Consider the following 23,821-nt stretch of genomic DNA (forward strand, 5'->3'; position numbering starts at 1 on the left):
TATACGAGGACAAGGAGCTGGGATATACGAGGACAAGGAGTTGGGATACAAGGACAATAAGCTGGGATACCAAACAGAGCTGGGATACGAAGACAAGGAGCTGGGATATGAGGTATGAGGACAAGGAGCTGAGACATGAGGACGGATGAAACCATGCCCGATCTCTTGGACCATCTGGGATCGAGTCCCGACTCTGCAAGAAGTGAAGCTGTCTCTGTACCGAGCATGGGCTACCTGGATATATCAATAGCCTTTCCACAAACCGTACTTGACACGGAGGGTACTCGCATAGGAGGGTGTGATGTATGCTTAACAGGAAAACACCCACCCACACTCGATGGCATTGGCGGTGAGTAAGGGTGTGATGGGTGGTGATGTCACGTAGTACAGTGAGGGCAGAACTAAGAACTATTTGGGGAAAGCACCAAGCCATTCCCTGGAAACACAAACCGAAACTGTCTCTATTTTCCGCTTGTTACAACTTGTAATAAAGTTGTTACATCTTGGCTTAACGTGTTTATGACGTATTAGAACGTTGTTACAACTTGCTATATTGGTTGTTATAACTGGTTAGGTGTTAAAACTTGTTCGAACGTCGTACCAACGTCGTAGTTTCGGCGTGTGTTTGGCGGGTTACGACTATATAGCACTGGGAAGGGGTCAGGACAAGGATTTGGGATGGGACGGGGAGGAAGAAATGGTGCCCAACCACTTGGACGGTCGGGGATTGAAGGCCGACCTGCATGAAGCGAGACAGTCGCTCTACCGTCCAGTCCAAGTGGTTGGGTAGAGCGGCTGGCTACACGCTCTGGTCTGAGTGGCAGCTGGGGGTGGCTGATTATATGGCACCATACAGGTACACTGTGGCAAACGTCATACACAGATTACTTAGGCAGCGGCACTTCTTAAGTCACTTTAGTTTTCACACAGACGATCTCAATTTATCACCAGTGGGTTACCCGATACCAGTCTGTTTCGCTCTGGCGATTTGTCACTAGGCTTCTAAACAATATTGTCACGATCGCGATTCCGGGCGAGCGTTGGTATATCGAAAAGACGCTGAGTTTAATTTGACGGTGAGGAACAGACGGTTTTCTTCTGTCTATAAGCCGATAAGACAGACTAGGACACGTCAACCTTGTACGGCCCTCCTCACTAGAATAATCTTGCAAGGGGATGCGGGGCTCCTCGTTAGCACAAACACAAGGGGTTACAATTAACCAATGGCGTTGCAAGAAAAGAGCGGGAACCAATGATACTGATCGTTACATGATCGTTAGCAGAGGTGACGTCATGAACGCGTCACAGTTGTTATTCTCCATCACACCGGTTGAGGCTGGCCCCAGAGGTCAGATCTGTCGCCTCGCTGGCGTCCCCTCTCCCTCTCTCACGCTTGGCACCAGCAATGTACTCACTGACCCTATGGCAAGTATGCTTAATTCCTCTGTATCTAATTTACCCTTGGGCATACGACGGCCTCCGTATTTTATAAGTATTCCGGGTTATGTGGGCATCCTGGGGATACCCAATATGACAAGATTTCGTCCAGGGTTAACAGATATAGGGCACAAGATTGGTGCACTGTGCACTGCAATGAGCCAGTCAAGTCAGCTGTGGGAGACTCTTGAGAGACCATCCTCTCACAGACCCGGTCCCGCACCTATGGGTTCCAGACAAAAATTTTCTCAGCTCCCTTTGACCCATGGCTGGCCTCCTTCAAGACCAAGCAGAAGGAAGTTTATTTTATTAAATGATTAAATAATTAAATTATTAAATTAAATAAATAAATTATTAAATAATTATTACATACAACAATTATTATTATAATAATATAAATAATTAATAATTATCACTGTACAAATATAGAGCTCCAAGTTCACCAGGACATCTGTTGTGCTGCAGCACTTGCGAAAACCAAATTGAGAAGGGGAGAGGTAGTGACAGTGTTCTAAAAGTTGGCAGACAACTTCTGAGGGCAATATGGAGGAAGTCCTTAAAGATGTCCCAAGAGACCCAAGTTTCCGAACAGGGAGGGCAATGGCATCGAGTCAGTCCTCAGGGACTGACGACAACTCCCAGACCCGATTATACACTCAATGAATACTAAAACGTGCATGGAGGGAGATGGCAAAGCATCTCATAATGAATGTCATCAGAGCACGCTGCTGAAGAACCGCAGAGGGTCAGGGCAGACTGAAGTTCAAAGAGAGAGAAGGGTTCGTTAGAGGGAAATCTGAGATAGGTGCAGAAATCTAGAGGATGAGATTTAAGAACAGGCTTACGAAGAAAGAAAGGATGGAGGAAGATAAGAACCAGAGCTAACTGACAAAAAGTGGGAACCCAGGTCAGTCGTGACCTACAAAGGGTCTGCGACAAGAGTACCATGGAGGTGAAGGACCGGTGAGACATCAGGAGCGAACTTACCTGCTATCTTGCGGATATGTTTCCAGATCTGCGGCAGAGGAGTTTCGGAGGTAATGGTGGAACCATAAGACTTCCAATACTCACTTTTAGCTGTACGGTGGTCCTATGGGCCACCACACTCACCTTCCGAAACAAAAGAAAAGAATCGGCTGTCTGCCGGTGGCGATGTCTCTTCCAGGCTGCACGCTTACAGCGGACAGCCCGAGAACAGTCCATATTCCAGCAAGGGTGAATGTGAATCAGTGGCACCCCCAGTGGTGGGAGTGAAGACCTGCGGTGGTGGGCATTACGGGTCCTCTCCTGTGGGACCAAATGACTGGTGAGTCACGTGATCAGAAAGACTGAGTACCCTGTCTTCTGAGCCCCTAACAGCCCCCATGACAAGAATATACTAAATAAAGAAATACTAAAGAAATTGTTCACGACTTTTGTTAGGCCAAAGCTAGAATATGGAGCGGTTGTGTGGTGCCCATATCTTAAGAAGCACATCAACAAACTGGAAAAGGTGCAAAGACATGGTACTAAGTGGCTCCCAGAACTGAAGGGCAAGAGCTACGAGGAGAGGTTAGAGGCATTAAATATGCCACAATTAGAAGACCGAAGAAAAAGAGGTGATACGATCACTACGTACACAATGGTAACAGGAATAGATAAAATTGATAGGGAAGAATTCCTTAGACCTGGAACTTCAAGAACAAGAGGTCATAGATTTAAACTAACTAAACAAAGATGCCGAAGAAATATAAGAAAATTCACTTTCGCAAACAGAGTGGTAGACAGTTGGAACAAGTTAGGGGAGAAGGTGGTGGAGGCCAAGACCGTCAGTAGTTTCAAAGCGTTATATGACAGAGTGCTGGGAAGACGGGACACCATGAGCATAGCTCTCATCCTGTAACTACACTTAGGTAATTACACATGTATAACTTGACACACCTGTATAACTCTACACACACCTGTATAACTCTACACACACCTGTATAACTCTACACACACCTGTATAACTCTACACACACCTGTATAACTCTACACACACCTGTATAACTCTACACACACCTGTATAACTCTACACACACCTGTATAACTCTACACACACCTGTATAACTCTACACACACCTGTATAACTCTACACACACCTGTATAACTCTACACACACCTGTATAACTATACACACACCTGTATAACTCTACACACACCTGTATAGAACACCCCTCCAGCACCACCAATCGAATGTAAATATGATCTTTCAATGGGCCACAGATAATAATATGAAGTTTAATGAAAGTTCCAGATCTTGCACCATTGAAAAAAAAAAATTAAAAAATTAAAAACTGAAACCATATATAAAACGGAACCAAATCACACTAATAGAACAAAAAAAAATATCTAAAGAATCTAAGAGTAATGTCAGGAAGACCTTATCTTTACACAACACCATAATCTTCACTACACTGACTATGCATAATCTTCACTACACTGACTATGCATAATCTTCACTACACTGACTATGCATAATCTTCACTACACTGACTATGCATAATCTTCACTACACTGACTATGCATAATCTTCACTACACTGACATTATCTTCACTACACTGACATAATCTTCACTACACTGACATAATCTTCACTACACTGACATAATCTTCACTACACAGTATTTGGGACCTGGCCTTCACCCCGCACAACGGTCGTGCCACATACGAGTGGTCACCAAGTAACGACCAAATACTGTCAACAGCTAACGGTAAACTACTGCCGTTTGACCACAAGAGGAGGAGGGGGAACTGGCTTGATGAGGGTCTTGATGGCGCTGAAGCAGGCGGCAACACCGTCCCGAGTGTTGCCCATCACGCGAACTTCCTCCGTCTCCCTGAGGAGCACGATCTTGACCGAGTGTTTACTCTCCAACTCGCGGACTGTCTTCCCGGCGTGGCCAATCACAACCCCGTGCATGTCAAGTGGGCAGGGGAGTTTCCTCCTGTGGCTGTAATTAACAGGAGTAACCGGTGGTGCACTTTCCATCAAGTTGCCCAGGATATCCAAACAGGCGCCAACGGTGCTTGCGCTACTCCCCTTCACCGACACCTCTTCCAACTTTGGCAAAAGTTCTATCCTGACTGAAAACCGCTCCTGCAGTTCCTTGATCGTCTTACCCTCCCTGCCAATTATAAACCCATGCGTATGTCCGGGACAGATTACTTGAACCTGGTGAGAGTACTTGGCAGCTGTGGCCCGTTTTCCTTCGTTGGAAGCAGCGGTCATTAGTTTGACAAGGGCTTGACGGCAGCCATCAACTTTGCTGGCATCATCACCAGTCACCATCAACTCTTCAGTCTTCTGGGACAGATATATTGTGACTGAAAAGCGGCGCTCTAGCTCCTGGATAGTTCTTCCGCCCTTGCCAATTATAAAACCGCGCACAGATTAGGGACAGGCTACCCTCACTATGGGGCCTTTGTTCTTACCTAAAGTCGTGCTTGAAGCACCACTTATTTTTTGACCCAGTGGGTGCAGGCACCCATCACCTCTCTTCTGATCACTGCCCGTCACCAGGGTCTCTTCATCCTCTCCGGAGATTACTGTAGTTAAGTCTGGCTTACTTTCCTCTTCTTTTTCCGTCTTATGAGTTTCAGGAGCAGTTGCTCCGTCCTGACTCGAGCCGCGAGTGGAAATTGGTTTTGCCGTAAATTCTTCAGCCTGAGGACAGGTCACACATAGCCGTGATTAAAACAAGACAAGTAACAAGCCTGCTGCAACAAACAAGACGCTCCACCCGAACAAGTACACGTCAAAATCGCGACTGCGCTGCAGGAAGGCCTTCAGATAATTTATCTGCTGGCGCATCTGTCGCTACCGTAGGTATGATCCCACTAACGGCGTTACATCCGAGACACCGCCAAGCTTCCCGTTGGTGAGCATCGACTGGTCAAAGCTGGGTACAGATGGCACCACATGGAGGGTGGCAGCCAGTCTCCACATGAAGAGTGTCAGGCCACTCTGCTTCTACTGCCAGTCCATTGCCTATTTTCGCAGATGGGTTAGTTCTTCAGTAGTCTTCGATTCCTGCCTCACTAGCCAACTCTAACCAAACCATCCCAACACCAACACAACACACACCACGAACAATTTAACCACGTTATTCATTATGAATCACAGAGCTCAAAATGTATTTTGAATAATTGTAATCAGTATGAACAGAAATGATGTAAGTTTAATATCAGAGATCGGTTCATAATAGTTAGCTTGGAAATGTTTAAGAGTCTGGATGGAAATGGTGCCATTGACAAAATGATGTTGAGGTTCTTTGAGGAATGATGTTCTGATTGATTGATTGATTGCTGGAATGTTTTGACTGAATGATTGCTGGAATGTTTTGAACGAGTGATTGCTGGAATGTTTTGGCTGAGTGATTACTGGAATGTTTTGACTGAATGATTGCTGGAATGATTTGGCTGAGTGATTACTGGAATGTTTTGACTGAATGATTGCTGGAATGTTTTGGCTGAGTGATTACTGGAATGTTTTGACTGAATGATTGCTGGAATGTTTTGGCTGAGTGATTACTGGAATGTTTTGACTGAATGATTACTGGAATTTTTTTTGACTGAATGATTGCTGGAATGTTTTGAACGAGTGATTGCTGGAATGTTTTGGCTGAGTGATTACTGGAATGTTTTGACTGAATGATTACTGGATTTTTTTTTTACTGAATGATTGCTGGAATGTTTTGACTGAATGATTGCTGGAATGTTTTGACTGAATGATTACTGGAATGTTTTGGCCGAATTATTGCTGGAATGTTTTGGCTGAATGATTCCTGGAATGTTTTGGCTGAATGATTGCTGGAATGTTTTGACTGAATGATTACTGGAATGTTTTGACTGAATGATTGCTGGAATGTTTTGACTGAATGATTGCTGGAATGTTTCTAATGATTGAATTATTGTCATTGGATGGACAAGATGGTAGGGCTGGATAGGGACCGAGTATGCAGTAATAGGGAAGGTAGGGAGAGTATGCAGTAATAGGGAAGGTAGGGAGAGTGTACAGTAATAGGGAAGGTAGGGACAGTGTACAGTAATAGGGAAGGTAGGGAGAGTGTGCAGTAATAGGGAAGGTAGGGAGAGTGTGCAGTAATAGGGAAGGTAGGGACAGTGTGCAGTAATAGGGAAGGTAGGGAGAGTGTACAGTAATAGGGAAGGTAGGGAGAGTGTACAGTAATAGGGAAGGTAGGGACAGTGTACAGTAATAGGGAAGGTAGGGAGAGTGTGCAGTAATAGGGAAGGTAGGGACAGTGTACAGTAATAGGGAAGGTAGGGAGAGTATGCAGTAATAGGGAAGGTAGGGAGAGTATGCAGTAATAGGGAAGGTAGGGACAGTGTGCAGTAATAGGGAAGGTAGGGAGAGTGTGCAGTAATAGGGAAGGTAGGGAGAGTATGCAGTAATAGGGAAGGTAGGGAGAGTGTGCAGTAATAGGAGGGGGAGGCAGAGGAGTGGGGAGGGATGGGGAGAAGGGGAGAAGGGGGAGGAGAGGGGAAGAGGGAACACCCACAGGGGCTACAGGGAACACCCACAGGGGCTACAGGGAAACAGCCACAGGGGCTACAGGGAACACCCACAGGGGCTACAGGGAACACCCACAGGGGCTACAGGGAACACCCACAGGGGCTACAGGGAAACAGCCACAGGGGCTACAGGGAAACAGCCACAGGGGCTACAGGGAAACAGCCACAGGGGCTACAGGGAACACCCACAGGGGCTACAGGGAAACAGCCACAGGGGCTACAGGGAACACCCACAGGGGCTACAGGGAAACAGCCACAGGGGCTACAGGGAAACACCCACAGGGGCTACAGGGAAACACCCACAGGGGCTACAGGGAAACAGCCACAGGGGCTACAGGGAACACCCACAGGGGCTACAGGGAAACAGCCACAGGGGCTACAGGGAACACCCACAGGGGCTACAGGGAAACAGCCACAGGGGCTACAGGGAAACACCCACAGGGGCTACAGGGAAACACCCACAGGGGCTACAGGGAAACAGCCACAGGGGCTACAGGGAACACCCACAGGGGCTACAGGGAAACAGCCACAGGGGCTACAGGGAAACAGCCACAGGGGCTACAGGGAAACAGCCACAGGGGCTACAGGGAAACAGCCACAGGGGCTACAGGGAACACCCACAGGGGCTACAGGGAAACAGCCACAGGGGCTACAGGGAAACAGCCACAGGGGCTACAGGGAAACAGCCACAGGGGCTACAGGGAACACCCACAGGGGCTACAGGGAACACCCACAGGGGCTACAGGGAAACAGCCACAGGGGCTACAGGGAAACAGCCACAGGGGCTACAGGGAAACAGCCACAGGGGCTACAGGGAAACAGCCACAGGGGCTACAGGGAACACCCACAGGGGCTACAGGGAACACCCACAGGGGCTACAGGGAAACAGCCACAGGGGCTACAGGGAAACAGCCACATATTGTATCAATTACGACACTCTCTGTAAAGCTTTGTCGGCATTTACAAGCAAGGATAAAACAAAAGGGGAGAGAGGCAGAGGGGAGAGGAGAGGCAGAGGGGAGAGGAGAGGCAGAGGGGAGGGGAGAGTGAGAGGGGAGAGGAGAGGGAGAGGAGAGAATACGTATAACGAGCCACTCGACACAATGAGACGCCATTTAAAACACTGGTGTTTGAAGCGACCGACGTCCCTAGCCGGGATAGGAGTGCTCCCCCCCCCCCCCCAAGCCTCTACTTGGACTGGACGGTAGAGAGACAGTCTCGCATCATGCAGGTCGGTGTTAAATCCACGACCGTCGGAGTGGTTGGGCACCATTCCTCCCCCCCCCCCCGGCTACTCCGTCCCACTCAAGGGGTCACATGATAACAGAATAAACATAGCAAAAACAGCCTTAGAAAAATAAAGAAAATTCTGAAGCCTTGACACGAACATCTACACTTTAATAACTCTACACACCTGTATACAACTCTACACACCTGTATAACTCTACACACCTGAGTATAACTCTACACACCTGTATAACTCTACACACCTGTATAACTCTACACACCTGTATAACTCTACACACCTGTGTACAACTCTACACACCTGTATAACTCTACACACCTGTGTATAACTCTACACACCTGTATAACTCTACACACCTGTATAACTCTACACACCTGTATATAATACCCTCCAGCACCACCAATCGGATGTAAATCCGGTCTTTCAATGGGCCACAGATAATAAATATGATGTTCAATGAAAGTAAGTTCCCGCTCTTACGCCATGGAAAAAATATTAAAATTTAAAAACGGAAACCATATATAAAACGGAATCAAATCACACTTTAGAAGGAAAAAAAGCAATGTAAAGGATCTAGGAGTAATCATGTCAGAAGACCTTACCTTTACACAACACCATAAAGTAGACGTCACGACTGCAAGAATAATGACAGGTTGGATAACAAGGACCTTCCAAACAAGGCAGGCGGGGTTGTAGTCAGTGTAGTGAAGACCAGGCATAGTGTAGTGGAGATTATGCACAGTCAGTGTAGTGAAGATTATGCACAGTCAGTGTAGTGAAGATTATGCATAGTCAGTGTAGTGAAGATTATGCACAGTGTAGTGAAGATTATGCACAGTCAGTGTAGTGAAGATTATGCACAGTCAGTGTAGTGGAGATTATGCATAGTGTAGTGAAGATTATGCACAGTCAGTGTAGTGAAGACCAGGCATAGTGTAGTGAAGATTATGCAGTCAGTGTAGTGAAGATTATGCACAGTCAGTGTAGTGAAGATTATGCATAGTCAGTGTAGTGAAGACCAGGCATAGTGTAGTGAAGATTATGCACAGTCAGTGTAGTGAAGATTATGCATAGTCAGTGTAGTGAAGATTATGCACAGTCAGTGTAGTGAAGATTATGCACAGTCAGTGTAGTGAAGATTATGCACAGTCAGTGTAGTGAAGATTATGCATAGTCAGTGTAGTGAAGATTATGCACAGTCAGTGTAGTGAAGATTATGCACAGTCAGTGTAGTGAAGATTATGCACAGTCAGTGTAGTGAAGATTATGCATAGTCAGTGTAGTGAAGATTATGCACAGTGTAGTGAAGATTATGCACAGTCAGTGTAGTGAAGATTATGCACAGTCAGTGTAGTGAAGATTATGCATAGTCAGTGTAGTGAAGATTATGCACAGTCAGTGCAGTGGAGATTATGCACAGTCAGTGTAGTGAAGATTATGCACAGTCAGTGTAGTGAAGATTATGCACAGTCAGTGTAGTGAAGATTATGCACAGTCAGTGTAGTGAAGATTATGCATAGTCAGTGTAGTGAAGATTATGCACAGTCAGTGTAGTGAAGATTATGCACAGTCAGTGTAGTGAAGATTATGCATAGTCAGTGTAGTGAAGATTATGCACAGTCAGTGCAGTGGAGATTATGCACAGTCAGTGTAGTGAAGATTATGCACAGTCAGTGTAGTGAAGATTATGCACAGTCAGTGTAGTGAAGATTATGCACAGTCAGTGTAGTGAAGATTATGCACAGTCAGTGTAGTGAAGATTATGCATAGTCAGTGTAGTGAAGATTATGCACAGTCAGTGTAGTGAAGATTATGCACAGTCAGTGTAGTGAAGATTATGCATAGTCAGTGTAGTGAAGATTATGCACAGTGTAGTGAAGATTATGCACAGTCAGTGTAGTTGTCGGAAAATCCGACACCATTTAATATATCATACAGATAATAACTGTATTACCAACAAGTTACCCATAGAAAACGTAACTTGTAGTGGAATTACCGTCTAAAGAAAACGGGATATCATCACCACACACTATTATAATTCACCACCTATTATGGTGGGAATTATTCTTAAATACATTAGTCTTTGGACTTTACCATCATAAAAACATCTTATATAAATTAACTTAATTATCAATATTAAAGTAGAGTAAATGTGACCCTTCTATCACTTTCTGAAATCTGGACAAAGTAGGCCAGGCGTCAGAGTGAGGAAGGAGGGCAGCCATTGTTGTTATATGAGACCAGAGGCTCACACGGGAGCAAATTCGGCTCCTGTTAAATTTACTTGGACGTAGTGTTATGGAACCCAAAGGTGTACCATTGTCAACACGCTGTCTACAAATACAAGTTAAGTGTCTATCCGAAACCCGTTTATCATTCATTTATGGCCATTAATGTCAGGATATAGGGTTAGCCGGTTAGAACGCGAAATCGCCTCATACTAAAGGTAATTAAGCCAGGTCTTTAATGTTCCATGTACTGTATAGTGTTTTCTCTGATATAGCTTGTCATATATAGGATTCTGGCTTCACAGCTAGCGCACTTTTGACAGGTCAAGACGAGGATGCAAGATTATGTGCACCAGTTACTGGGTGATAGAAGCTACCTCAAAGAGGATAATTTGGTGTCTACACTCTAGTTATACCTGGTGGACTAACCTGCTGTACTATAAGAGAAGGAACCTCATCAATGTATGTAGCTATTACTGTAATTTGATTGGCTGCATATGTGTAATATAAACCCCCCTAATGTGTAGAGGATCGATTTGTGAGATTAAGAGATTATTGCAGAAATACAGTCCACTTATCATTATACAAATTGCTATCGAAGTATATAAATTAACGTAAATATAAATTCATATAAATCAAATAAATATAAATCTCACAGGTCGGTTCCCACAGTAGTGAAGATTATGCACAGTGTAGTGAAGATTATGCACAGTGTAGTGAAGATTATGCACAGTCAGTGTAGTGAAGACCAGGCATAGTGTAGTGAAGATTATGCACAGTGTAGTGAAGATTATGCATAGTCAGTGTAGTGAAGATTATGCACAGTCAATGTGGTGAAGATTATGCACAGTCAGTGTAGTGAAGATTATGCACAGTCAGTGTAGTGGAGATTATGCACAGTCAGTGTAGTGGAGATTATGCACAGTCAGTGTAGTGGAGATTATGCATAGTGTCATGCGGTGCTACGGTGCCCTCTCCAATTTCTCCCATATACCGTATTTAAGAGTCATATCAGCTTACCTGCAGGTTCTCTGAGATGCAGGGGAATCTTTTGATGTATGAGACTATCGAAATGGTTACCGATTTATGGAGAAATTTGCATTTTTAGTTTGTAGGTAAAGGGGGAAAGTCGCGCCCGAGGTACAACAAAATGGCGCCCCCTGTCTGCAAATCCACCATTTTGTGTGCGGCGCCCGTCGGCCGGTGATTGGCTGGTTGAGGTCACATGACTTGATTGACCAATCAGAGCCCGCCCCTGAATCTGTGACGTCATTTTTTGGATCTAGTCATTGTTTCGCGTTCTATTTTGTGTTAATAATTCAATTTATTATCATATATTTATTAATAACGGCGTTGTTATATCCTTTATCTATTTGGCTATTCCAGTTATATCACCCCTAACTTGTCTCCTTTCTAGAGTATGTAAATTACGTTTTTTTCAAGTTCTTTATAAAGACGGTTTCTATGCAAAAAGAAATCACAATAAAGTGATGTATTAGTGAGAATATCAATAGGAGCCATTATAAGAATTCGAACCTGTACACTTTGTACTCCAAAGCATATACCCTAAACAACTCAGCCACGGCATGCTAAAATCCATGCAACCTGGGATTCAAAACTAATTTACAACAAGGGTCGAGGTATTGCTAAATCAACGTATTGCGTAATAGTGGCTTTAGGCATTGTATGTACTAGCTCTATCTATATATCAATCCATTAATGTAACATCACGTGTATGTATGTACCTTACCTGAATAAACATATTTATTTATTTATTTATTTATTTAACGTAGTCTGCGCTGCTCTGCCCGAAGTTGGCCGACAGAAAACGTCAATAATCATGAGGGAGACTTCAAATAAATGTGTCAGGTTTTTTACTCTCGAGTTTGAACAGCTAAGGAATATGTTATTAATGTCTAAAATGTAAGTTTTTCCTGAAGTTTAAGTGTAGCACGTTTTTCGGTAAATATACAAAGACACCAAGAAAATTTACAGCATCCCAGCATGAGGTAAATCGGAATATTTATATTACGCATTGCGTAATAGTGGCTTTAGGCATTGTATGTACTAGCTCTATCTATATATCGATCCATTAATGTAACATTACTTGTATGTATGTACCCTTCCTGAATAAACATATTTATATTTATTTATTTATTTATTTATTTATTTATTTATTTATATGTAAAGCAAAAAGAGAACATCCCTCTCTCATCCTCCTATCAGCTGTGCTTATCCCATAGTGTATGGGATAAACCTTACTTTGCTAGTTTCCCCTGGAACACGACCCGCCAATCTGTTTACAACCAGGTACTTATTTACTACCGAGTGAACAGTTAAAAGATTTGAGCCCCTCACCACGTCAATCCTCCCCAACTTGGACCTGAAGCCAGACACCAAATTGCTCGCGAGGAGCTGGTCCAGTATGGCAACATCACGCCACCAGGGACTGAAAGGCTTCTAATCTGTACACACACACATGTAAAAGGGGACTTACTTCTTGGTGAGGGAACTCTTCAGGCCGTCCACGACGGCCACCCCCACCGTCATCAAGTCGCCCCAGGCCCGGAATGACGGTGACTCCGACTGCTTCAGGAAGCTTAGGAACTCAGAGCCGTAGGAGGGCATGGTGATCCTGCAGGAGTTGTGTGAGGAAGAGCAGAACGACAATAAAATATAACAAAGTTGCACTGAAAAACCATTCACTTTCACAACCATGTGCTAGAAAATACGTAAGTATTTTGTGCTAGAAAATACGTAAGTATTTTCTAGCAGTATACAGGATACGTAAGTATCCCGGTAGTAACCCAGACTCCTCGGTTGTGAGTCGAGGATGTAGACTACTGTGCATTCGCATGCACGGATTACTTATATTTACATATCTGGACTTGGGCCGTAGGCCAAATACTTGAACCAGGTAGGTTATTCAGCGCCATGTTTCCCCTAGAACGCGATCCGCCACTTGTTTGACAACCAGATCGATAATAACTATTTTCTAGATATATCGTCCCACCCATTGGTCTGAGGTTACGTCAATATTGGCGTGTTTTTAATTTCATTAAACCATATAATTTCGATGTTGTGGTCAATCTCGTCCACAAGTGGTTGGGCACCATTCCTTCCCCTCCGTCCCATCCCAAATCCTTATCTTGACCCCTTCCCAGTGCTATATAGTCGTGGTGACTTGGTGTTTTCCTATAATAAGTCTCTCCCTTTCCTCCCGTTCAAATTGCAGTGGTTGAAACGAACGTGCTCCTGTTGCAAGGTTTCAATGACAGGGTGAGAACCGTAGGTGAGTGAACCTTTTTAAAGACAACTTTAAGTCAACTAAATTAAGAAAACTGTCTTAGGTGACCCAATATAAGAGTTCCCCCTCACTAGGCTGCTCGACTAGTCCGTTCTCCCACTCAACGCGTCGGATTCTCTACGGGATAGAGACCAATCCGTTCAAACTACGATGTATTAGTCAAATTTAAAGCCTCGATAGGTTAGATAGGTTGCTTAGGTTTGTACTTTTCTAGTTGGACAAATCATATGTAGGTTTTGACGTTTTGGGTTAGACTAAACAGTTGCATTTTTTTACGGAGTGGCTAATTGAAAGACTTGGTTGAATTAGGCTATGTGACCTCTGAGATTATATTTACTCCTTGTCCGTATGGTGATTCCGAGGATGAATTTCAGGTTGACTCACCTGTCAACGACGCGGACGAGCTGGACCAGATCCTCCGGTCTCGCCGGGTACTTCGGGAGCGCCAGAAAGGCCATGAGGTTGCCCCTGTAGGCGACGCTGACGATGAGGGTGAACCAGAGCCAGGCCCCCAGCACCGCCCTCCAGCGGCTGCTAGGAGACATCCGTCGGGGCAAGGGCTGCCCCATCAGCGCCCCGAACACCATCAGCACCGCCGCCCCGGCCCTCAGCCCTCCGACGCCTCCTCCTCCGGGACTGTTACGACTCATCTAGGGGGCAGGCAAGGTCCTTCAGTCACGTGTTATGAATATATACACAGTCTTGTATGCTTGATATACACAGTCTTGTATGCTTGATATACACAGTCTTGTATGCTTGATATACACAGTCTTGTATGCTTGATATACACAGTCTTGTATGCTTGATATACACAGTCTTGTATGCTTGATATACACAGTCTTGTATGCTTGATATACACAGTCTTGTATGCTTGATATACACAGTCTTGTATGCTTGATATACACAGTCTTGTATGCTTGATATACACAGTCTTGTATGCTTGATATACACAGTCTTGTATGCTCGATATACACAGTCTTGTATGCTTGATATACACAGTCTTGTATGCTTGATATACACAGTCTTGTATGCTCGATATACACAGTCTTGTATGCATACTATAGACAGCTTTGTAATCAGGTAAATATATATCTAATTCCTCAATAATAACAGTACTTATAGCGACTATGTATTCCTCAATAATAACAGTACTTATAGCGACTATGTATTTAATGTACAAAACATGGACAGTTGAAACATACAAAAATCGTCATTTTGAGTTATTTGTATAATATAAGCCTTATAGTTATTATGCCTTATAGTATTAGACATAATAGATATATACACCGCCCAATCGTCACCCTAACCTAACGTGTCCTAGGCTTAAACACAACCTGTAATCAGGCTAGACTCGTTAAAGCAGCGGCTACCCCCCCCCCGGTTGATCAGTCCGGCAACCAGGAGGCCTGGTCGACGACCGGGCCGCGGGGACGCTAAGCCCCGGAAGCACCTCAAGGTAACCTCCCCCCCCCAAAGACGCATTCATCTATTTTAACGTACTGCGTGTTCAGTATTGGTATTTTCTCATACGTTAATTACCGTTATTATATATTAGAGTGTGGTGATAGGTTAGGTTAGGTTAGGTTAGGTTAGGTTAGGTTAGGTTTGGTTAGGTTAGGTTAGGTTAGGTTAGGTTAGGTTAGGTTAGGTTTGGTTAGGTTAGGTTAGGTTAGGTTAGGTTAGGTTAGGTTAGGTTTGGTTAGGTTAGGTTTGGTTAGGTTAGGTTAGGTTAGGTTAGGTTAGGTTAGGTTAGGTTAGATTAGGTTAGGTTAGGTTAGGTTAGGTTAGGTTAGGTTAGGTTAGATTAGGTTAGGTTAGGTTAGGTTAGCTGTTTAGGCTCTTTTGACAATTATTTATATTTGTAAACTGTGGTTGAAGCACTTGTCGTGTGATTCGAACAGAAGTCCTCAGTGAAGCACTGTTCGAGATATGTTCAAATGTCATCAGTTGTGAGTCGTGTGTAAAAACCATTTAATTCATAAATAGGGAGGTTTGGCGGCTGGATTAGCGAGCATTTGGCCTTTGTTGGTGAGGACCGGCTGGGTATGCACCAATGATCACTCCGCAAAAGACTGGAAAAACATATCAACAAAGACTCGAATGATCTGATGGCAGTTACTCACCAGATAGAAGACGGGCGGCATGATCAAGACGAGGAGCAGGATGGCAGCCCAGACCTCATCCGTCAAGGGGTAGTAAAGACTCTGCCAGCGGGGCATGAGCGAGGGCTTGGCCATCCCGAAGGCCAGGTTGATGCTGTGTTCGTACGTACACGTGAACCCGAACCTTTCCAGCCGGTTCTGCAGGATCATGTGAACCACTGAAGCAACGAACGAGACTCTCTGCTCTACCAACGTCACCACCTGGGGAGGAGACCAAAGCCATCACCACCAAGAACAATAACAAAATACACGTTCGTGAGCGCTCCCGGATATCCCCTGGATCATCAAGAGTGTTCGTGAGTTTTCTTGATCTAAACATAAACACAGAGAAAATAGCAAAAACATGGTTGACTAAAATAAAAATCCCACTATAAAAATAAACAAACGAGAGGACCAAGAGTAATAACAAGATTAATACAAGTCCAAGCAAGAGTGCCACAACAGGAACAAGCGTGATACAGAAGCCAACAAGAGTGCCACACAGGCCTCCTCACAGCTCACCTGGTCCCACGTCTCCACTGGCAGAACGTAAATAGTAAAGTTGAGTGCCAGTGCCATAGCCTCCAGCATGAGTCTGTCAGCCCCCGAGTACCTCTTAGTGGCACTAAGGCCGGAGCCTCCGCCCTCCTCGTCCCAGTAAGGCTTGTAGGGCAGGGCCGTCACGTTCACCAGCGCCCTGTGGAAGCTGCCAGCAGGAGATGAGATGCAGAGATGATGGGATGCGCGTTCTTGTAGCAGGTTGTAAGGTAAGATTTATCTTGTTGCGTTGTAAAGGTTTCTGGCTTGTTAGTGTTGTGAGTTGCTGTAATTGGTGTGGGTTTGTGTTATATCTCTCGTTCATTGATATATTTGTTGTTCGTGTCCTTATTTATTGTTGCAACTGTTGTGGTTATGACTTTTTGTAAGTGTCATTTGTCATAAATGTTTAAATTATTGCAACTTGATGCTGCAAGCGTTGCATATTGTATGTTAAAAGTGTTTTAACTTGATGTTATAAATTTTGTAACTTGTGAGTGTGTTGTAGAATGAGCAGAGTTACAGCTGAACGTTGTTACACACTTTAGTACAATGCTTTAGATAATAGAAAATGTTAAATTTTAAATTTTTTATGTGTTAAACATCTATGACTTATTGAAAATATCAATGTTAATATATCACAATAATAACATATTACAAAAGATTATATAATAATTAAAAGAAAGTAAAAATAAACGTAGATAAATTTAAAGTTTTAAATTTCATTAAAAATTATCCATTATCATATTTATTAAAAATTGTGTTTAATAAAGAAAAATATTTATTAAAAATTGTATTCATTTAATAAAGGTAAACAAGCATTTTGTTTGAGGATGAGTTTGAGGGGTAACTTAGAGGACAAGTGAAAGGGGTAACTCACTTAGAAGATGAGTGAGAGGGGTAACTCACTTGGAGAATTTTGGCGGGAAGAGTGTCCGGCCTGGTAGGAGATAGAGGCCCTGGGGAGCCCAGATGGAAGCCAGCTGGACCAGATGGTTCCCATGGGACGTGAACGGCAGGTGGCTCAACACGCTCCACCTGCAGCAGGAAGAATCACTCCATTGTTACAATTACGGAAATATCTCCAGGGCTGCCATTATGGGGGATATCTCCAGGGCTGCCATTATGGGGGATATCTCCAGAGCTGCCATTATGGGGGATATCTCCAGGGCTGCCATTATGGGGATATCTCCAGGGCTGATATTATGGTGATATCTCCAGGGCTGCCATTATGGTGATATCTCCAGGGCTGCCATTATGGGAATATCTCCAGGGCTACCATTATGGGGATATCTCCAGGGCTGCCATTATGGCGATATCTCCAGGGCTGCCATTATGGGGATATCTCCAGGGCTGCCATTATGGGGATATCTCCAGGGCTGCCATTATGGGGATATCTCCAGGGCTGCCATTATGGAGATATCTCCAGGGCTGCCATTATGGCGATATCTCTAGGGCTGCCATTATGGCGATATCTCCAGGGCTGCCATTATGGGGGATATCTCCAGGGCTGCCATTATGGCGATATCTCCAGGGCTGCCATTATGGGGATATCTCCAGGGCTGCCATTATGGCGATATCTCCAGGGCTGCCATTATGGGGATATCTCCAGGGCTGCCATTATGGGGATATCTCCAGGGCTGCCATTATGGCGATATCTCCAGGGCTGCCATTATGGCGATATCTCCAGGGCTGCCATTATGGGGATATCTCCAGGGCTACCATTATGGGGATATCTCCAGGGCTGCCATTATGGCGATATCTCCAGGGCTGCCATTATGGCGATATCTCCAGGGCTGCCATTGTGGCGATATCTCCAGGGCTGCCATTATGGGGATATCTCCAGGGCTGCCATTATGGGGATATCTCCAGGGCTGCCATTATGGCGATATCTCCAGGGCTGCCATTATGGGGATATCTCCAGGGCTGCCATTATGGCGATATCTCCAGGGCTGCCATTATGAGGATATCTCCAGGGCTGATATTATGGTGATATCTCCAGGGCTGCCATTATGGCGATATCTCCAGGGCTGCCATTATGAGGATATCTCCAGGGCTGCCATTATGAGGATATCTCCAGGGCTGCCATTATGAGGATATCTCCAGGGCTGCCATTATGAGGATATCTCCAGGGCTGCCATTATGAGGATATCTCCAGGGCTGATATTATGGTGATATCTCCAGGGCTGCCATTATGGCGATATCTCCAGGGCTGCCATTATGAGGATATCTCCCTGGCTGCCATTATGGGGATATCTCCAGGGCTGCCATTATGGGGATATCTCCAGGGCTGCCATTATGGGGATATCTCCAGGGCTGCCATTATGGGGATATCTCCAGGGCTGCCATTATGGGGATATCTCCAGGGCTGCCATTATGGGGATATCTCCAGGGCTGCCATTATGGGGATATCTAAAAAAAGTTGCCAGTAGAGATTACTATGCCATAAGTATAAATTTTGAAAACTCGTAGATAAGAAACTAATTTCGTTATTAGTCAATGATAAATTTTCAATTATAAGTTGACAAATATATCGCGTTGCAAATATGCGATTAACAATGCATTGTCTGCGTTACCTGCGCTAAGTAATGCATAACCCGCATCAAAATGCACTATCGAGGTGACATAATGCCTTTCCTGCGTCAAATAAAGCGCCATCAACGTGAAATAATGCATTACCTGCGTCAAACTGCACTACGAGTGACATAACGCAATACTTGCGTCAAACGGGGTCCTATCAACATGATAATACTAAACAGCGTATAGCCAGACAAGGAGCTGCACCCACCTGGTCGGGTAGTTGGGTCGTGTCGTCCTGACCAATATGAGGGTGTTCATCATAGTGTAGGCCCAGTAGGCGGCGGCCACGGCGCGTACAGCCGCCAGGGGCATGCTGGTCACGCCCACCACTCGCGTCTCCCACACCAGGAGCCGCCCACTTTGACTCAGTTCGCCGAAGGTGCTCCAGAAGGCAGGGTCGTCGCTCAACACCACCAAGCTTACGCAAGGGTACAGAAGCCGTATCTGCTGGGGTAAATGGTCTCCTTAGGGGTCTTGAAGTCTATCCTCATGAAGCCTCATATTTAATCAGATATAGAAATATTATTTATTAAGCGTAAATATGTGTTTTTTTATCTTTAGCTACTGCGTACCTAAATAGAAACTCATGTAACCAAATATGATACCTTCCGGGGAGCCATCACTAACGTCACAAATAAACATTGAGTCTTAGTCAACGATGAATACACTAATGGGCTTGTGGAAAATATTTTTAAGAGGAATGTGAGCTAGCATGTTACCTCTGATGAATCTACCAAAACTACAGAAGCTGCTCCACCTATTAAACTATTCTATGCGAACCTATTTTCAACGGAGTAAAGCGTCCTAAAATAGATCATTAACAGAAACAAAACTATCAACACTAACCAGAAGATAGAATTAACAGCTTACTACAAGAGCAGGAAGACTGGCAATTTGCTCACGAGCAACTCTTCCCGACACCTAGGGCCAGATTCACGAAAGCACTTACGAACGTGCACATCTTTGACGGCTTTGGTTACATTTATTAAACAGTTTACAAGCATGAAAACTTGCCAATCAACTGTTGTTATTGTTATAAACAGCCTCCTGGTGCTTCGGAGCTCATTAACTGTTTAATAATTGGAAACAATGCCGCCAAAGATTGAGAAAATATGGACAGGTTCGTAAGTGCTTGCGTAACTGCTTCGTGAATCTGGCCCCTAGACTTACGAACGTGCACATCTTTGACGGCTTTGGTTACATTTATTAAACAGTTTACAAGCATGAAAACTTGCCAATCAACTGTTGTTATTGTTATAAACAGCCTCCTGGTGCTTCGGAGCTCATTAACTGTTTAATAATTGGAAACAATGCCGCCAAAGATTGAGAAAATATGGACAGGTTCGTAAGTGCTTGCGTAACTGCTTCGTGAATCTGGCCCCTAGACTCCCGATGCCTTGACTATGACGAAGGGAATGGAGTTATCAGGAGAAAGCGCCAAGTCATTACGACTATATAGCACTGGGAAGGGGTCAGGATAAGTATTAGGGATGGGACGGGGGGAAGGAATGGTTCCCAACCACTTGGAAGGTCGGGGATTGAACGCCGACCTGCCCGAAGCCAGACTGTCCAGCCCAAGTGGTTGGACGAATGTCATCTGTCATTACAAGTCCACTTTGGGACTGTCAGCACCAACGATGTCACCCAAGACAACATCTCCAAGGTGCCTGACAAAGCACAGACATAACAGCATCATCAAAACATACACAATCAGATCATCATTTAAAATTAACGTAGATATCAGCTTTACAAGACTGTAATTACCATATTTGTATCCTCACATTCCTTATGTACATTCTTGTATATGCATAAATAAATAAATAAATAAATAATAAATATCACCAGAGATATGTTGACCAGACCACACACTAGAAAATGAAGTGACGACGACGTTTCGGTCCGTCCTGGACCATTCTCAAGTCGATTATGATAATTTCGTCCTGGAGAATGGTCCAGGACTGACCGAAACGTCGTCGTCCCATCACTTTCTAGTGTGTGGTTTGGTCAACATATTTCATCCACGTTACTGTGACTCCTCGTCTGCATCACCAGAGATATATTGACCGGCAACGAATTAACTTTCAGTAATAGACATAGTCCAATGATTTGAGCAAAGTTTAAATGTTACGATAATTTTGTGGACATTCCAATATTGCTCATTTCCTAATTGTGAAAGCTATATACCAATATATATAATTTAAGGCTGAACTTAGGCTTAAATATATATATATATATATATATATATATATATATATATATATATATATATATATACATATATATATATATATATATATATACATATATATATATATATATATATATATATATATATATATATATATATATATATATATATATATATATATATATATATATATATATATATATATATATATTGTGACAATAATCTCCTTCAAGAGATTGAGCCTGCTCTTCCCTCCACAATTACGTCGATACAACTATATAAAACTACTATGGAAGAAATGTCCAACAACGACAACAACATCTCCAAGGTTTGCCAGAGCGCAAAACGTATGCAGCCAGGAACACCTGCTCAGACTCAAACCGCCAAACTACCCGTCTTGCTGCCGGCTCCTCTGATTGGTCGCCGGTCGGGCTGCAACTGCACTCCACCCCCCCATACTACTTGATGTCTGGGGCCGCCACGACCTCAGTCCTCAGAATATTCCGTGCTTTCTCACAGTTAACACTTCTCCCTGCTAGACGTAAGCTTTGGCGTACGTGTACTAAGAGAGGTGATAGCTTAAAGCCAATATTCCAGCACCTTACATTTACTTGTATATTGCACTTCTTGTTATTTTGCTCACTTGTCTTAACGTAACTTTTCATTGTGTCATTTAATTATTCTTATTATTTTGATTGATTTTATTATACGAATTTGTTTGTCCATTTTATTCATGTTTTGATTTATTTAACGTAATTAAAATTTCATTGTTAAAGTTTACTTGTGTTTTGTGTGTCTTCTCCTTACCTTACCACAGACGAAGTTCCAGATTTTCTATTTTTTTGTAATACTATGTGACGAGGCCATACCCCTAGCTTTGAACAGCCGAACACCAACGCGTTACCGTCACAATATATATATATATATATATATATATATATATATATATATATATATATATATATATATATATATATATATATATATATATGTCGTACCTAGTAGCCAGAACTCACTTTTTGGCCTACTATTCAAGGCCCGATTGGCCTAATAAGCCAAGTTTTCCTGAATTAATATATTTTTTCTAATTTTTTTCTTATGAAATGATAAAGCTACCCATTTCATTATGTATGAGGTCAATTTTTTGTTATTGTAGTTAAAATTAACGTAGATATATGACCGAACCTAACCAACCCTACCTAACCTAACCTAACCTATCTTCATAGGTTAGGTTGGGTTAGGTTGCCGAAAAAGGTAGGTTAGGTTAGGTTAGGTAGGTTAGGTAGTCGAAAAAACATTAATTCATGAAAACTTGGCTTATTAGGCAAATCGGGCCTTGCATAGTAGGCTGAGAAGTGCGTTCTGGCTACTAGGTACGACATATATATATATATATATATATATATATATATATATATATATATATATGTCGTACCTAGTAGCCAGAACTCACTTATCAGCCTACTATTCAAGGCCCGATTTGCCTAATAAGCCAAGTTTTCCTGAATTAATTTATTTACTATAATTAATTTCTTATGAAATGATAAAGCTACCCTTTTCACTATGTATGAGGTCAATTTTTTTTTATTGGAGTTAAAATTAACGTAGATATATGACCGAACCTAACCAACCCTACCTAACCTAACCTAACCTATATATATAGGTAAGGTTAGGTTAGGTAGCCAAAAAAAGCTAGGTTAGGTTAGGTTAGGTAGGTTAGGTAGACGAAAAAACATTAATTCATGAAAACTTGGCTTATTAGGCAAATCGGGCCTTGCATAGTAGGCTGAGAAGTGAGTTCTGGCTACTAGGTACGACATATATATATATATATATATATATATATATATATATATATATATATATATATTAGGCAAATCGGGCCTTGCATAGTAGGCTGAGAAGTGCGTTCTGGCTACTAGGTACGACATATATATATATATATATATATATATATATATATATATATATATATATATATATATATATATATATATATATATATATATATATATATATATATGTCGTACCTAGTAGCCAGAACGCACTTCTCAGCCTACTATGCAAGGCCCGATTTGCCTAATAAGCCAAGTTTTCCTGAAATAATATATTTTCTCTAATTTTTTTCTTATGAAATGATAAATCTACCCATTTCACTATGAATGAGGTCAATTTTTTTTTATTGGAGTTAAAATTAACGTAGATATATGACCGAACCTAACCAACCCTACCTAACCTAACCTAACCTATCTTTATAGGTTAGGTTAGGTAGCCGAAAAAGTTAGATTAGGTTAGGTAGACGAAAAACAATTAATTCATGAAAACTTGGCTTATTAGGCAAATCGGGCCTTGCATAGTAGGCTGAGAAGTGCGTTCTGGCTACTAGGTACGATATATATATATATATATATATATATATATATATATATATATATATATATATATATATATATATATATATATATATATATATATATATATATATATATATATATATATTAGTATATTTTGGTAGCAGTCTTTCCTGTAGACATATATTATTAAATATGACCGAAAAAGTAAGATTAATAATTCTAACACGAATTTTCTCAATCTTTCGTACAT

At 42.8% G+C, this 23,821-nt stretch overlaps 1 protein-coding gene across 1 annotated transcript in view; it reads right to left on the bottom strand.

Annotated features, from left to right (window-relative positions):
- The window catches only part of LOC138350563 (ionotropic receptor 21a-like), a 35,937-nt gene that overhangs the window by 2,599 nt on the left and 9,517 nt on the right, over nucleotides 1-23,821 (bottom strand). The window contains exons 4-10 of the mRNA XM_069301576.1: nucleotides 19,238-19,473; nucleotides 17,359-17,487; nucleotides 16,919-16,974; nucleotides 16,435-16,661; nucleotides 15,891-16,134; nucleotides 14,156-14,399; nucleotides 12,962-13,099 (exon numbers count right to left, since the gene is read on the bottom strand). Of these exons, the coding sequence (XP_069157677.1) occupies nucleotides 12,962-13,099; nucleotides 14,156-14,399; nucleotides 15,891-16,134; nucleotides 16,435-16,661; nucleotides 16,919-16,974; nucleotides 17,359-17,487; nucleotides 19,238-19,473 (1,274 nt within the window). The remainder of the gene's footprint in view (nucleotides 1-12,961; nucleotides 13,100-14,155; nucleotides 14,400-15,890; nucleotides 16,135-16,434; nucleotides 16,662-16,918; nucleotides 16,975-17,358; nucleotides 17,488-19,237; nucleotides 19,474-23,821) is intronic.

The sequence above is a fragment of the Procambarus clarkii genome, chromosome 46, assembly GCF_040958095.1.
Source record: "Procambarus clarkii isolate CNS0578487 chromosome 46, FALCON_Pclarkii_2.0, whole genome shotgun sequence".
In the NCBI taxonomy this organism is placed as follows: domain Eukaryota; kingdom Metazoa; phylum Arthropoda; class Malacostraca; order Decapoda; family Cambaridae; genus Procambarus; species Procambarus clarkii.